The sequence below is a fragment of the Lutra lutra genome, chromosome 12 (genome assembly GCF_902655055.1).
Source record: "Lutra lutra chromosome 12, mLutLut1.2, whole genome shotgun sequence".
In the NCBI taxonomy this organism is placed as follows: Eukaryota; Metazoa; Chordata; class Mammalia; order Carnivora; family Mustelidae; genus Lutra; species Lutra lutra.
The window spans coordinates 61,804,566-61,816,890 of NC_062289.1; the positions used below are offsets into that span (position 1 = coordinate 61,804,566).

Below are 12,325 nucleotides of genomic sequence, written 5' to 3' on the forward strand. Positions count from 1 at the left end.
GTAACAAGGGTTGCCTGATCGTTTGCTACCTTTGAATGCAATGAAGATAGTCTGTTATATGTAGTTGCCTCTATGCTACCTGCTTCTAGACCTTTACCTTTCTTACATCTCTGATGCTGTGGGATCAAACACTTATCAGGCCTGACAAGGTCTTCCCATTGTGTAGGGTTGGGATCTGAACCATCAGTAACCAGATGTTGTTGATGTAAAACGCTGGGGTTTTTGTGTCTGTTTTAAATATATATCAACTCAACTTTCTGAAATTTTTCTTTTTAATTTTAGGACATCTAGCCAGGATTTTTTTTTTTTTTTTTTTGACCATGAGGTATATGGATGAACTCAGATTCTTTACAGCAATTAGTAAAGCCGAATTTTTGTCTTTGCCTCCCCAAGTTTCAAAGAGATGCAGCATGTTTTTGCACTTGTGTTTGTGTAATACACATAACCAGGTTTGCCCTCAACACAAATATTGCCTGGAAAGTACCAGTCAACCCACACTCCACTTTAGTGAAAGGGCTGGCTTGGATGCACAAATATAAATTTCTTGTTAACCATTCGCTCAGGCTCTCAACTATTTGCTGGTCGGTACCTACATAGTACTGGCTGTTTGATCCACTGTGTTAAATGCCTCTTCTGGGTTAAAACTGACCTTAGAGAATCCCTTGACTGACACCCTTGCTTTAAAAATGGAAGAAATTGAAATCCAGAAATGTTAAGGAACCTTTTCATGTTAGATAGCTGTTCTGTTGTCTGGAGCACAGTTAAGTTAGTACCATTTTAGAATCAGCTTCGATGATGACAAACTAATTTGTTTCAGTCGTCAGAACGAAGGCTCGTGGGTCCTGAGAAATCCTTTTCGCTAGATTTGGAACAGAGAAAGGTCCAGTTTTTGCTGGGAAGGACGTGTGTCTACCACTGGATACACCTTGGGGAATATTTTAGGTTGTCATAGGAGACACTTGGGGGCTGGAGTGCCAGTGTGAATCTGACTTCTGAAATGACCTTGAGACTTGTGCTAGGATGACTCCAGGCTTGTTGTCTCAAGTCACGTCCCCTGCCTTGATGGGCAAGCTGGAATCTTCTGAGGCTTCTTTTCTCTTTGGGATGTCTGAGATAAAAATTTTTTCCCTTTAAAAGTAGAAGTGATCCTGTTTCTTGCTTACCCCCGAGCCTCCATACAGCCGTAGCTACACTCTTCGGATTTACCTGTGCAGAGACTGGCTGTTCCTTCCTTCCCCCACGTGCTTTCCTACAGCTTTTACACCAAGTTTGCTTAGGAACTTGATATTCAAGATAGCTCTACAGAAATCCTCACTCATCTCTGGCACCTCCACTCTTCCCAGCACTGCTGCTCTTGGGAGGAGTTGGGATGGGATGTCCTCTGCTGTGTCACCCTAGGGAAAGGGACTGAATGGTGCCTCAGTCACAAGGGAATATGAAAGCAAAGAATACACAGAAGGGCAAACTTTAAGTGAGCAAGCTCGCTCAAGGTTGTCCCGCTTGTCAGCCACACTCAGGAGTTTCCCCCCAGTCCATAGTTGGATTCATTAGTGCAGCCTGTGAGAGCATTCCTAGTGCAGGACCCACAGGGTCAGGCCTTCTAGGCAGCAAAAGAAATCTGAGCAATGAGTTGTACACTGTTCACAGTACACACTGAACATGGCCTGAGTCTAAACCTCCGAGGATTCCCCAGTTCTAAAGCTGCAGGATATAAAGGAACTTTTGATGCCCCACTTTTCAAGAGCCTTGTCTTGTCAGTTCTGAAGCTCTTTTATTTCCACTGCTTCAGTGATGCAGAAGTGGCTCGGGTTTTGCTGCAGCAGAGCCGCAGAATCTTTTGCATAGTAAGATCTATTCTAAATACATCAATTATGCATCATATACATTTTAATGGAATGCACCAGAAAAAATAGTGCAAATTCAGTCTGCCAGGTAATTGCACCTGAACACTTAATTAGTGTATTTAATTTATATTAAATAGGTTCTTAGCTCCTCAACTTTTTGGGTGATAAAAGGAGGTTTTTAGACTTGGGCCTTTGGATAATATGGGAGGAGGATACGCTGTATGAACATTATAATGAATCTGTGTGTGTGTGTGTGTGTGTGTGTGTGTGTGTGTGTGTATCTGCACATTCTGCACAGAGACAAGAACTGGAGTCTCTAAACACGTCATATGTGCAATCAAGCCCTTTTCTAGAAACAGTTCTCTTTAGGAAATGCTAGACTATGATGACTCACAACTACCCTCCTGCACTGAAGCTGGGGAGGACAAAGACATACAGTTAGAAAGGTTACCCAAAGCTTTCCTCTTGGTGGTATCCAAGTTTTCTCTATCTCTGGAGTCCAGGAGGCCCAAGGCAAGGACTTGGACTTGGCTCAGCCAGTCAGTGAACAATGGACCATGAGCTGGACACACACACAAATGGCTTGTTTATACACCTCACAGAGCAGCTTCAGTGCAAGGAGATCCTCAAATATGCCTGACAAATAAGGGGGTAGCTTGTGTAAATGAGTATTAAACTCAGTATCGGCTAATGTTTGTGATATGTAAATATCTTAAATGATTCTATTTAGTTAACAGAAACATAAGAACTTCCCTAAGCTCACTGGGGTCTAACCTTTCTAATTTTTTCCTCAAGCAATTTATGTGCTACGATAGGAAATTTTCCTATGGGACATTCTAGGAATAGATCCCTTGAGGAATTCTATTTAGGAGAAATACATAAAAGCTTTATTTTTCTGTACATAATTTGTCTCTGCACATGTGACTTCTCATATATGATGAAACATTACACACTATTTGTGGAATCTTAATTTCCTACGCTGTTGAGGGTAAAAGAGGAAGTTACATCTTCTTGGTAGCATAGTAGAATTACGGTAGTGGCTCCGTTTTTAAAAATTTTTTCCTTTTTTCTTTGTTATTAATGAAAGTTTTTCTTTACCTTTTTTCAAAATTTATTATTTTAGAGAGAGTGAGAGAGAGAGAGTGTGCACAAGCTGGGGGAGGGGCAAAGGGAAATCTCAAGGGAATCTCCAGCAGACTCCTCACTGAGCACAGAGCCTGATGTGGGGCTCGAGCCTACGACCCTGAGATTGTGACCTGAGCCGAAACCAAAAGTTGGATACTTAACTGACTGAACCACCCAGGCACTCCTTCTAAAAATTTTTCTAGTGTGGTCCTTGCCAGATTGTCGATCTTAACCCGATCGTAACTTCTGATGATGCAAGTATCTTAGCCTTCCTAACCTAGGTGGTTTCTGACCGCTAGTTCCCAAAAAGACATTACCATTTTACAATAGGAACTCAACACGGAAGTTATGATGGAAAGCCATTTTATTTTTCCCTAAATTTTAAAATAAAAGACTTGAATGGAAAACGTTTAGTACCGTCATGTCACCCTGAATGCCAGCAATACCTTGAGTCTCACACACACAGGAAGCCAGGTCAAAGTCCAGTCAGTGTACACATTTCTCCATGGCTCTTCCAACAGTTTGGCATGAACAAAATTTTCTGCCATTTTGCTTTAGCAAATAGCAACATAATTGAAAACTTTCATGTCTCCTATGTGACCCCTAAAATCCAATGCTATATTTATTAATACAGTTAGAAAAATAAAAGCCTTAAAAAATTCATGGTATGAGTTCACGGTGCTAATCACATCATCTCTTCAAATTTAAGATCATTTAAAAAACTTCTACTTAACAACCTTCTGGTTTAATCTGAAAGGCTTAAGACTTGAAATCTAGTAAGACTGTTAAGTCAACGTACATATCAATTATTTCATTTTCACTTGTCCTGGGAGAGTTAATTCCCATTGTCCACTGAATGAATGCCTTTCAAATATTAATAAATATATTACAGTATTTACAAGCATCCTTATCTACTCTGACACTGGTATAAAGTTAAGCCGTGGGGAAGGAATGATCTCCCAGCGGGGCAAGCTCGTGAAGTCTGGGAGGAAAGGAGCAGGTGCTGGAGGGCATGCCAAGGGCTGCTCAGTGTGCATGCGAGCTCTCAGACACATCTCCTTCTGACCAGCTAGCTAATGTGTTGTTCTTGGATCAGGTGTAAATGCTGAATAGTCGGAAACCAGGAAAAAAAAAAAAAGGAATACTGTGAAGGTATGTTATTTTAGTAGTTAAGAAGAGGAAGACAGGCTTAAGGTCAGAGACGAAGGTTAACAAGGGTAAAACCATGCTCCAAAAGCTGCTAGTGAATTACTCTCTGGGAATTACCTAACGTAGCTGAGGTGTTGGGCACATGTCATGGCTATGGGAGAAACTGTAAGAAATTGTTTTGGCAATAAAAAGTGAGGCTAATTCAATTTCTACACTTTGAAGTGTGTCATGTGTCTTCTTCTCACACTGCGGACTGTTTCACATAGACCTACCACCCACTTGACAAACCTCGTTAATGCTGCTCAAGGATTCACATTCTAATGCTCTGGTAAGAGTGATCAAAATGCCCTCATCAGCCTAGACAGCATCAGAAACCTGAAGGACTGAAGCCAAAGACTGAGATGAGCTAGGTATCTGCCTTGTAAATGTGAATGAAACTCTCATTTTAGGGGCTTAGTTTCTTATGTTTTTGTAACAGTGGTACACTAGTCGTTATTTTAAAAAGCCTTCTGTCATAGGTCATGTCTATATACCTACACAAACAACATTCCCTTTCCCAGTAGTCATTTCGAGGCCTAATACCTGGGGCCCTCAAAGGGTGTGTGGCTTCTACCAAAGCATCTGGGGTACAGAGTCCAAAAGGTCCCTTGGAAAATTTTATAAATGAGATTCACCCCATATACTGTTTAAATCTTGTACACGAGAGTCTTTAAAATAATTTAAACATGTGCAAATTCAAGAAGGGTTCTCTGGTGGCCCATTTTGACATGCAAATACAGACGAACTGTTAACATGCATTATTTTAGTCAATTGGTAAAGTTTATTTCATAAGTATTTTTAAGCCATTTACTAAATTGTAAATTTCAACCCATTAAAAACTACTACCAGAGCAGTTTTGAGGTATTACTGTTAATCTAATGTAGAAATGTTACTATTATTTGATGTGGAGTGAAATGTGACTGCCATGCCTTTTATTCAATGGTGCTGTTGCAGTGCTGACTACAGATGGGTCCTACAGCTTTTAGGAAATTCTTGTGCATGTGCATTAACTGATTTCCCAAACGCCAATGGCAATTTGACTGGTTGGTAGTTTCTAAGCTTACTAAAATAATAAAGTACAGCTCCTAGCATGAGACAAACAAGCTGAGATAGTTCATGTATACAGTGAGTGCTACCCTCCAACCTACCTCCATCAAAACCCACCCTACTCCCTCCAGTCATTTACAAGGAAAACTTGTGCAAAAAAGCATCCAAAAAGTCTATCAGCAGGTTTTCTTGTAATTTTAAAAGAACTAGACAATTATTTCCCTTAAAATTCATTTATAAAAATAAATAAATTTCAGTTGGAGACCTTAGGTACCAAATTGTGGCTTAATTTAGTTGTGATGGCTAAGACTATAAAGTTATGAAAAATGTAGCTGAAAACGGATGAGCTCCAGCTCGTTCCCCGCAGTGTGGCAACGGCTGGCACCCTATGCTGTCACGATCCTTCTCAGAGTTAACCAAAATACACGCAACTTCTTGACAAACTTCTAGCCTTCCTTTGTCCTGAAACTCCCACAGAACTTTAGTTCTTAGACCTCTGTTACAAAACTACAAGGAACCATAATCCATTCAAGATGGGGAACGAAAACCTGTCACCCACTCAGGGGTCACCCATCCATTGCACTGGGGCGAACACAGCAGCTCAGAGGAAATGGTTCCCCACTGGGGTGTACAGCTTATCCAGATGTTTTGCACTAGAATGCAGGCATGAAGTCCCTCCCGTAGTCTTTAGCTCAGAGCAACAATAATTTAAAATCAGTTTGATAGCAGGAGCAAATCCTTCCAGGTTTTGTGCCGTGAGATGATACACAGCCCGGCCCGGTGACTCCAGGTACCCGGTATGTGGCAGGGCCCGGCCACTGTGTGCGTTAGGCAGGAATGCTGTCGGGCGGAAGTGCCAATATGACTTACTGCGTAGAACTGTGCGAACATCGACACCTTTGTGAGGCTGATTTCTCCTAGGAGAAGCTTTTTGCCTTAGTCGGGAAATGATCTGAGGAACAGTAAGGAACTGAACTAAGGAAAAAGTCTCTGGCCTCCAGATCCACGCGCACACACATGGAAGCAAGTTTCAAGCTATTGTTCTCTCTCGGTGCAAACGAGCGATTGGCTGACCTGTCATGTATCGTCAATCGATAGGAACACAGCATTCAGTCTGTGGAACAACGTGAGGCAGCAAAAACCTGATCTAATGCAAATTCAAGCCTATGAACTAAGACCACGGCAAGGAGAGACAGTCCAGCTCAGTGTTCTCCCATGCTGGTATCAACTCGGAACACAAAGCAACTGAAAGGCACAGGCTCAGATTTCATTGATAGTCCTCTCTGAAGGGCAGTACTCCAAGGTGCCCGGTGAGGACATGTAGAAAGACTGTGTTTTCCTTTTTAATCGGGCTCTTTTGTTGGCCAACACCAGGCTGCGCCGGCTGGAACTGATGATTTCCGAAATAAACTTTTTGCAGTCTACACACACCTCCATAGTACTCCAGTCCTCCACCAGCTCTTTGGGAAACTGTAGCTCTTCATCGGATTTGTCCACAGACTTAGATTTTGAGGAGAACCTGGAACAAAAAACAACCTTTAGAGTATCCAGTATTGTCACTTACAGTTCTACTGCAATACTGAGAAAATACGTGCAGAAAAAGTAAATCTGTTCCCCAAACATTATGGAATGGGCGAGTCACCTCATGTTCTTCCAAAGGAGAATATTTTGAAATAAAATTCAAAATATTAAAAAAAAAAAAGAAACAAGGAAACATGTTTTATTAAGAAATAGTCATACTGGAAAAAAAAAAAGAAATAATAATACTGAAAACTCAGTATCCCTCCCAGAATTTTTGGAAAAAAAGCCTAATTGGAGTATTCACCCCAATACTATACAGTGGACTTAAACAAACAAAACGAAACAAAGTACAAGTTGCTAACGTCCTATGGATAATTCAGAAAGGACTTCAAGTTCTTTCTCCAGTGACCCCGCGTCAGAGTTGGTGAACATGAGTCAACTGTAGACAGGAGGGCAGACTAGAGTAAACTGAAGTCAACTGGTCTCAGTCCTGAAAAGTTCTCTTCGGAGCAGCTTCCTCAGCATTTTTGCATTTATCAGATATACCTGTCCCTCTCCAACAATTGTATTTGGGTTACTAATGATTTGGATCCCAGGGAGCTGAAGTTAACCAGGTTAACACTGTAATAAATGTTTTGGGTGATTTTTTTGAAATAACTGGGAATCATCTACTTGTGGACTACTTTAGTGAAACCAAACAGAAATGTGAGTTTAGAGTAGGGATAGAAAGGAACAACGTGCCCCACAGCCTTGAACCCACAGGTGATGAGTCGGGGGCTATCCCGGAGCGGCAAGGCAGAGTCTCGGAGTGGAGTCACCAGCGGGGCTGCACAGCGGCGGCGGCGGCCAGCAGTAGCACTGCCTGGTGCCCAGCACCCAGCACCAGTGCCCGGCACCTCCCTGACCCTGGGGGCAGCTCGTATGTAAAACCCCGATCTTTTTGGCCCTGTGAGCGTGTAAGCCAAGCTGGCCTGACCTCCTTCTGCCCTCCCTTAAAGACTCACAGGAACCTTACTCTGCATTAAATGCAGAGGGACTGATATTCAGGCAACTTTTTTTTTTTTTTAAAGTGCCAAAAGCTTTTGGCATAAAGCTTTATTTCTGCCGTACCGACAGCAAGAAGCTAAGGCAAAGTGCTACCAGACCACTGGGACGCTCGGACTGACCAGATTTGCCTTCAACACTAAGGAAGAAAGATGAAAGTGTTACATGCAAGTTTTTGACTCCGCTGAAAACAAGGTCAGTTTTAAAAATGACTTTTAAAGGACACCCAAAGTAATTATTTCTAAAGTAGAAAAGTAATGATGACATTCAAGTATGCTTCAAGCGGCTAGCTTTGTTCCCTTGTCAAGTTACCTTTAGGAAGTTCTGGAGACCTGTGTCCAAGTCAAAACTATATTAAAACCAGCCACCCAGACACCCCAAACCACCCTGAGTCTGAACCCTACCTCGTCAGCAGTCCTCAAAAGGAGCATTCTTCTTTTACAGAGATGCTCTGAGGTCCCAGGCCCCCTGCTCACCTGGCAATGCTCCGGAGTGGCCGATGGTGGCCAGGGGTGGGCTTTTCTGGCCTCATGCAACTTTCCCCTCTTTGCAAGGCAGAAGGTCCCAATGAAAAGATGGGAAGAGTGGAGTATGGTTTGGAGGGCAGCCGCATCTGTCACCCCAAACAAAACCGAGAATGAGCAGTATGGTTAAAGAGGGAGACTCCTGAAAATTAACACAAGTTGTGATTTCACCAAGTTTAGCTTACCTTTTTGCAACACTGGGAACACACCGGCCTGTATACAAAATCAGAAACGTTACTCAGCATGATACCGGAGATGCGACTGCAAAGTCAAAGAAGCCAATGGCTGCATGGTTGTGAATTTTTATGATAAACTGCCAAAACCCTCTGATTTTTCTACCAGAATGTAACATTCTGGTAGAATGTTACATTCTGTGGATCATCAAGAAGACAATCTATACACCTTAACTCTTACACTGTTTCCTGTAAAAGGATCAATTTATATCTGTCTGGGATTTTCTTACTTGTCTATTCAGGGATCACATGACAATCACATCTTTTTTTCTGTTCCAACTGGACATATGTTTACTAGAGTGTTCTGGGTTATGTAAAAGAAATATATGCAGAGAAGCATTTTCCAGGTTTAATTCCAAGTAACTGTTTGCTCTACTCTTTTGAAAAAAATCAGTATTATTAACCCCCAAGCACAGCACAATCTGATAATGGGTTGGGTAATCTCTAATACTGTTCCTGTGTAGGAAAATATGAATGCAACCGGTATTTCTTTGACTATGGTCATCAATTACAAAAAAAACAAAAAACAAAAAACTTACCTCTTACAGAACTGACAGGTATAAGACCAGGTGAAGAAGGAAAATCTCCTGGTTCGGCAACAAAAGCAGAGCTAAAAAGTACAAATTTAAAGGGAGAAAAAAGCATTGCCAATAGTTAAATTCCTAATTTACACATCTTTAAATACACTTTACATTTATATAATGGGGAAGTTTAGCAGAAGGAAGGAAAATGGGAATTCAGAAACCCTGTTTTCAAGTTTGGCTCTGTGATAATTATAGTTTGGCTCTGTATTTACTTCTAATTCCCCTTTTGAAAGGTAGTAATACGCCATAGCTCTCCGAGGTTCACCATCATGGAATCAATCTGAAGAAGGTTCTGAGATAGTCTCTTTTTCAGATATAGTTTCTTTACAAGACTTCAAAATGCGGACATGGTTTTATGAAGGCATGCCATTATTTTTTATGGTTGTTTTAAATCTTCTACAGTTTTTGATTTCTCGGGGAGAAACAAAAATACTCCTCTTTTTTGTAAGCAAGGCAGAACAGGAACTGTGTATTAGAGAATAAGCCTCTTACCTCCTAAAATCCCCTGTAAGTCCTATACCATCTGGCTGCCAGCAGACCACTCCCACAGGAGACCAGACCATTCTTCTAACCCTGCTTATCAACCAACTTGAAATAGCTCTACCTTTCCTTTTTTCAGGGCGGTGTAGACATCTTTATACTGTTGGTACTTTTCCAGCTCTGCCTTCACCAGGACCTGACGAATATGCATTACTTCCTCCACAGTGAGAGCTAGGCATTCCACTGGATAGCAGAATTCCTCCTGAAATTCAAAATTCCACATGAATAAGAAACTCCCACCCCACCCCCTTCTCTGGCATTGCACAATTTCCCTTCAGATCAGACAACTGGTTAGTAGCTTCAGAGAAGAAAAGAGGTTTCCCAATGAACACTGGAACAGAGCTGGCTCACTCTGGGGACCACATTAATTTTTAATTACACTAAGACAATGGATGGCAGAAAGCTTCTGGGGACCATGTCAAATGTCAGAGCCTATTGAAATTTCCAGGAAAGGAAAGTTCCTCACATTTGGGTGCATATTTTGTCTCAAAGTTTCTATCCCATTAAGCAGAGCTATGTATCTATGCATTGAAATCTTGAAGAAAATTTTCTTGTTCTAAACCAAATTGACCCGAGTTTTCACTTATGATGATGCAGACATTACTTCTCGTGCTGTCTACTATATGCTCCTAGGTAAACAGCAAGTCTACAACAGTGGTACTATTTAGAAAACTGGTTTGTGGTACCCAGAATAGCCAAAAGAAGGTGGTTAGTAATTTATACTGAGAAGCATTATTTAGTGGCAAGTTACATCAGCACATTGTGAAAAATCCTAGTAGTACGAGTGGAACTGGAACGTGGAGCTACTGGAACAACCTCTAAGGCTGCCCCACAGTTCTCTGGATGTCTCTTATTACTTTGAAACAACCGCTGAATACGCAGTCAGGACTGGAAAGACGTGGAGAAAATCTTAAGAATTTCACAATAAATATTTATGCTGGCTGTCTTATGTTAATGGTTTCCCTAAAAACAGCCGAGGAAGATGTTGATGTAACCGATCCCACTGAATAAAAGAGCCTCACCCCCATCTGCTCCCCATCCGGCTCTGCGCTTGATTGGTGGATCTAATAGAAAGACAGAACGGTCTTGTGCATTCTCATCCTGCCAGGCTTCACAGGGGCCATTGTGGTGTAGGGACACTGAAACTTAATGTTCTCAGTACAAACACATTATAATTCACTCCCACACACACACAATGGCATTGCTCACAGGCATTCTGGAATCAAACAAGCCAAATGGGAAAGCACATGACTATGAATGTAGTCAGTTTATGGAGTTTTAACATTCAGTTCTGTCTTTCAATCAGAAAAAAACAGAAACAAATCTAGGTTGCAAACTTGATAAACATTAGCATTTACTAAAAAAAGTAGTTTGGAGAACTGTTTCTTACTAACAATCAATACAAAATCAGAAGAAGGTTAAATTTGCTTAAAAATGTTTTGGAAAAAATCCTGCAATTAAATTTTTTAAGAGGAAAAGCTTAGTATCAGGAGGGTGGGAAGGTAGTCTGTCTGTTCGGGAAGATCATTTGCTCTAAGATGTCTAAAATCCTTTAAAAAAAAAATCACCATCACATAATTTTCTCTTTCAATGGGAAAAGCTTTCAAAGATCATAGGATTAAATGGGCTTGTCCGGTATCTACTCTGTTTTGCTCCCCCCTGAGAAAGTAGCCTAGTGTCAAGTGGGAACAATGCACTGTCTGTGTGAAGGTTAGGTCACTAGAATTGTGCATGAGGTAAGCATCCTGGCTGCACACGTCTGGATGATGGCTTTTCTCAGCTTTTAACATATTTCACAAGCAGCTTTCCTACTTTTTTTTTTTTAAATTCATTAGCGATGAGTGTGACTGTGGTGCATTTTCTGACAGCTAACTGTGACAAAACTGCTGAGCTGGAACAATCTAATGTATGATTCCAGCCACCAGCCAGATCCTCACTCCCTGAGATTTGGTACCGTGCAGGTGGGAAGATGGCACACAGTGCCAATTTAATTAGCTTTATAGCTAGGGCTGGTAAACACTTCCGGTAGATGGGAGTCCTTTTTATTTGCAGGGATATCCTAGCACACACTATAGACTGGCAGGTTCTACCTCCCTCTTCTCAGTCTTAAGTCACAAATGGACTTAGTCAAGCATACTTTCAACTTCCTGCTTTGAACCATATGCAAATCCGGTACTTCACAAGGACACAATTAGAAATTGTATTTGTGTGTGTTCTTGTTCTTTTTTAAACTTTCAAGGAGGTTACTGTTGAGTAAGAAAATTCCCATTGGGTCAAATGCTAATGTTTTAATTCTGGTGCTTTCCCAAGGACAACAAAACTTTAATGCAACATGAAAGAAAGTAATAAATAGTTACTAGAATTAGTTTTCATTACTTTTTTCAATTGAGAAAAAATACTAATTCAACATCCTCAAAGCCAAATTAAGCCTTAGCCTTAAAAGATCTTGCTGGGACACTAATGATCCAAAATGTGAGGGGCGCGCAGGGCTTTAACAGTGAGTGAGAGCTCTGCACTGGGCTTGGTCACTCCTCCGCACACCCTGAGCTCTGTTATAGCCAGACACGGCCTCTAAAATCCCCTTACTTCCCTGTGCTTCAATCTCATTCCTAAATTTAGGAAAGGGACGCTAAATCTGGAAGAGTTTTAATCAAGATTGAAATATACTATAGGAG

The 12,325-nt window shown here is 41.3% G+C and overlaps 1 protein-coding gene across 4 annotated transcripts in view; it reads right to left on the bottom strand.

Moving 5' to 3' along the window:
* Positions 1-334: 334 nt before the first annotated feature.
* The window catches only part of SPIRE1 (spire type actin nucleation factor 1), a 183,141-nt gene continuing 171,150 nt past the window's right edge, over positions 335-12,325 (bottom strand). For 3 of the 4 annotated variants that reach the window (XM_047697136.1, XM_047697138.1, XM_047697139.1), the window contains 5 exons: positions 9,715-9,852; positions 9,066-9,136; positions 8,479-8,506; positions 8,246-8,382; positions 3,316-6,723 (listed from right to left, as the gene is read on the bottom strand). In XM_047697136.1, the coding sequence (XP_047553092.1) occupies positions 6,465-6,723; positions 8,246-8,382; positions 8,479-8,506; positions 9,066-9,136; positions 9,715-9,852 (633 nt within the window). In that variant the 3' untranslated portion in view covers positions 3,316-6,464. Of the gene's footprint in view, positions 1,395-3,315; positions 6,724-8,245; positions 8,383-8,478; positions 8,507-9,065; positions 9,137-9,714; positions 9,853-12,325 lie in introns of those variants that run through there. The other variant, XM_047697137.1, reaches the window with a different exon arrangement.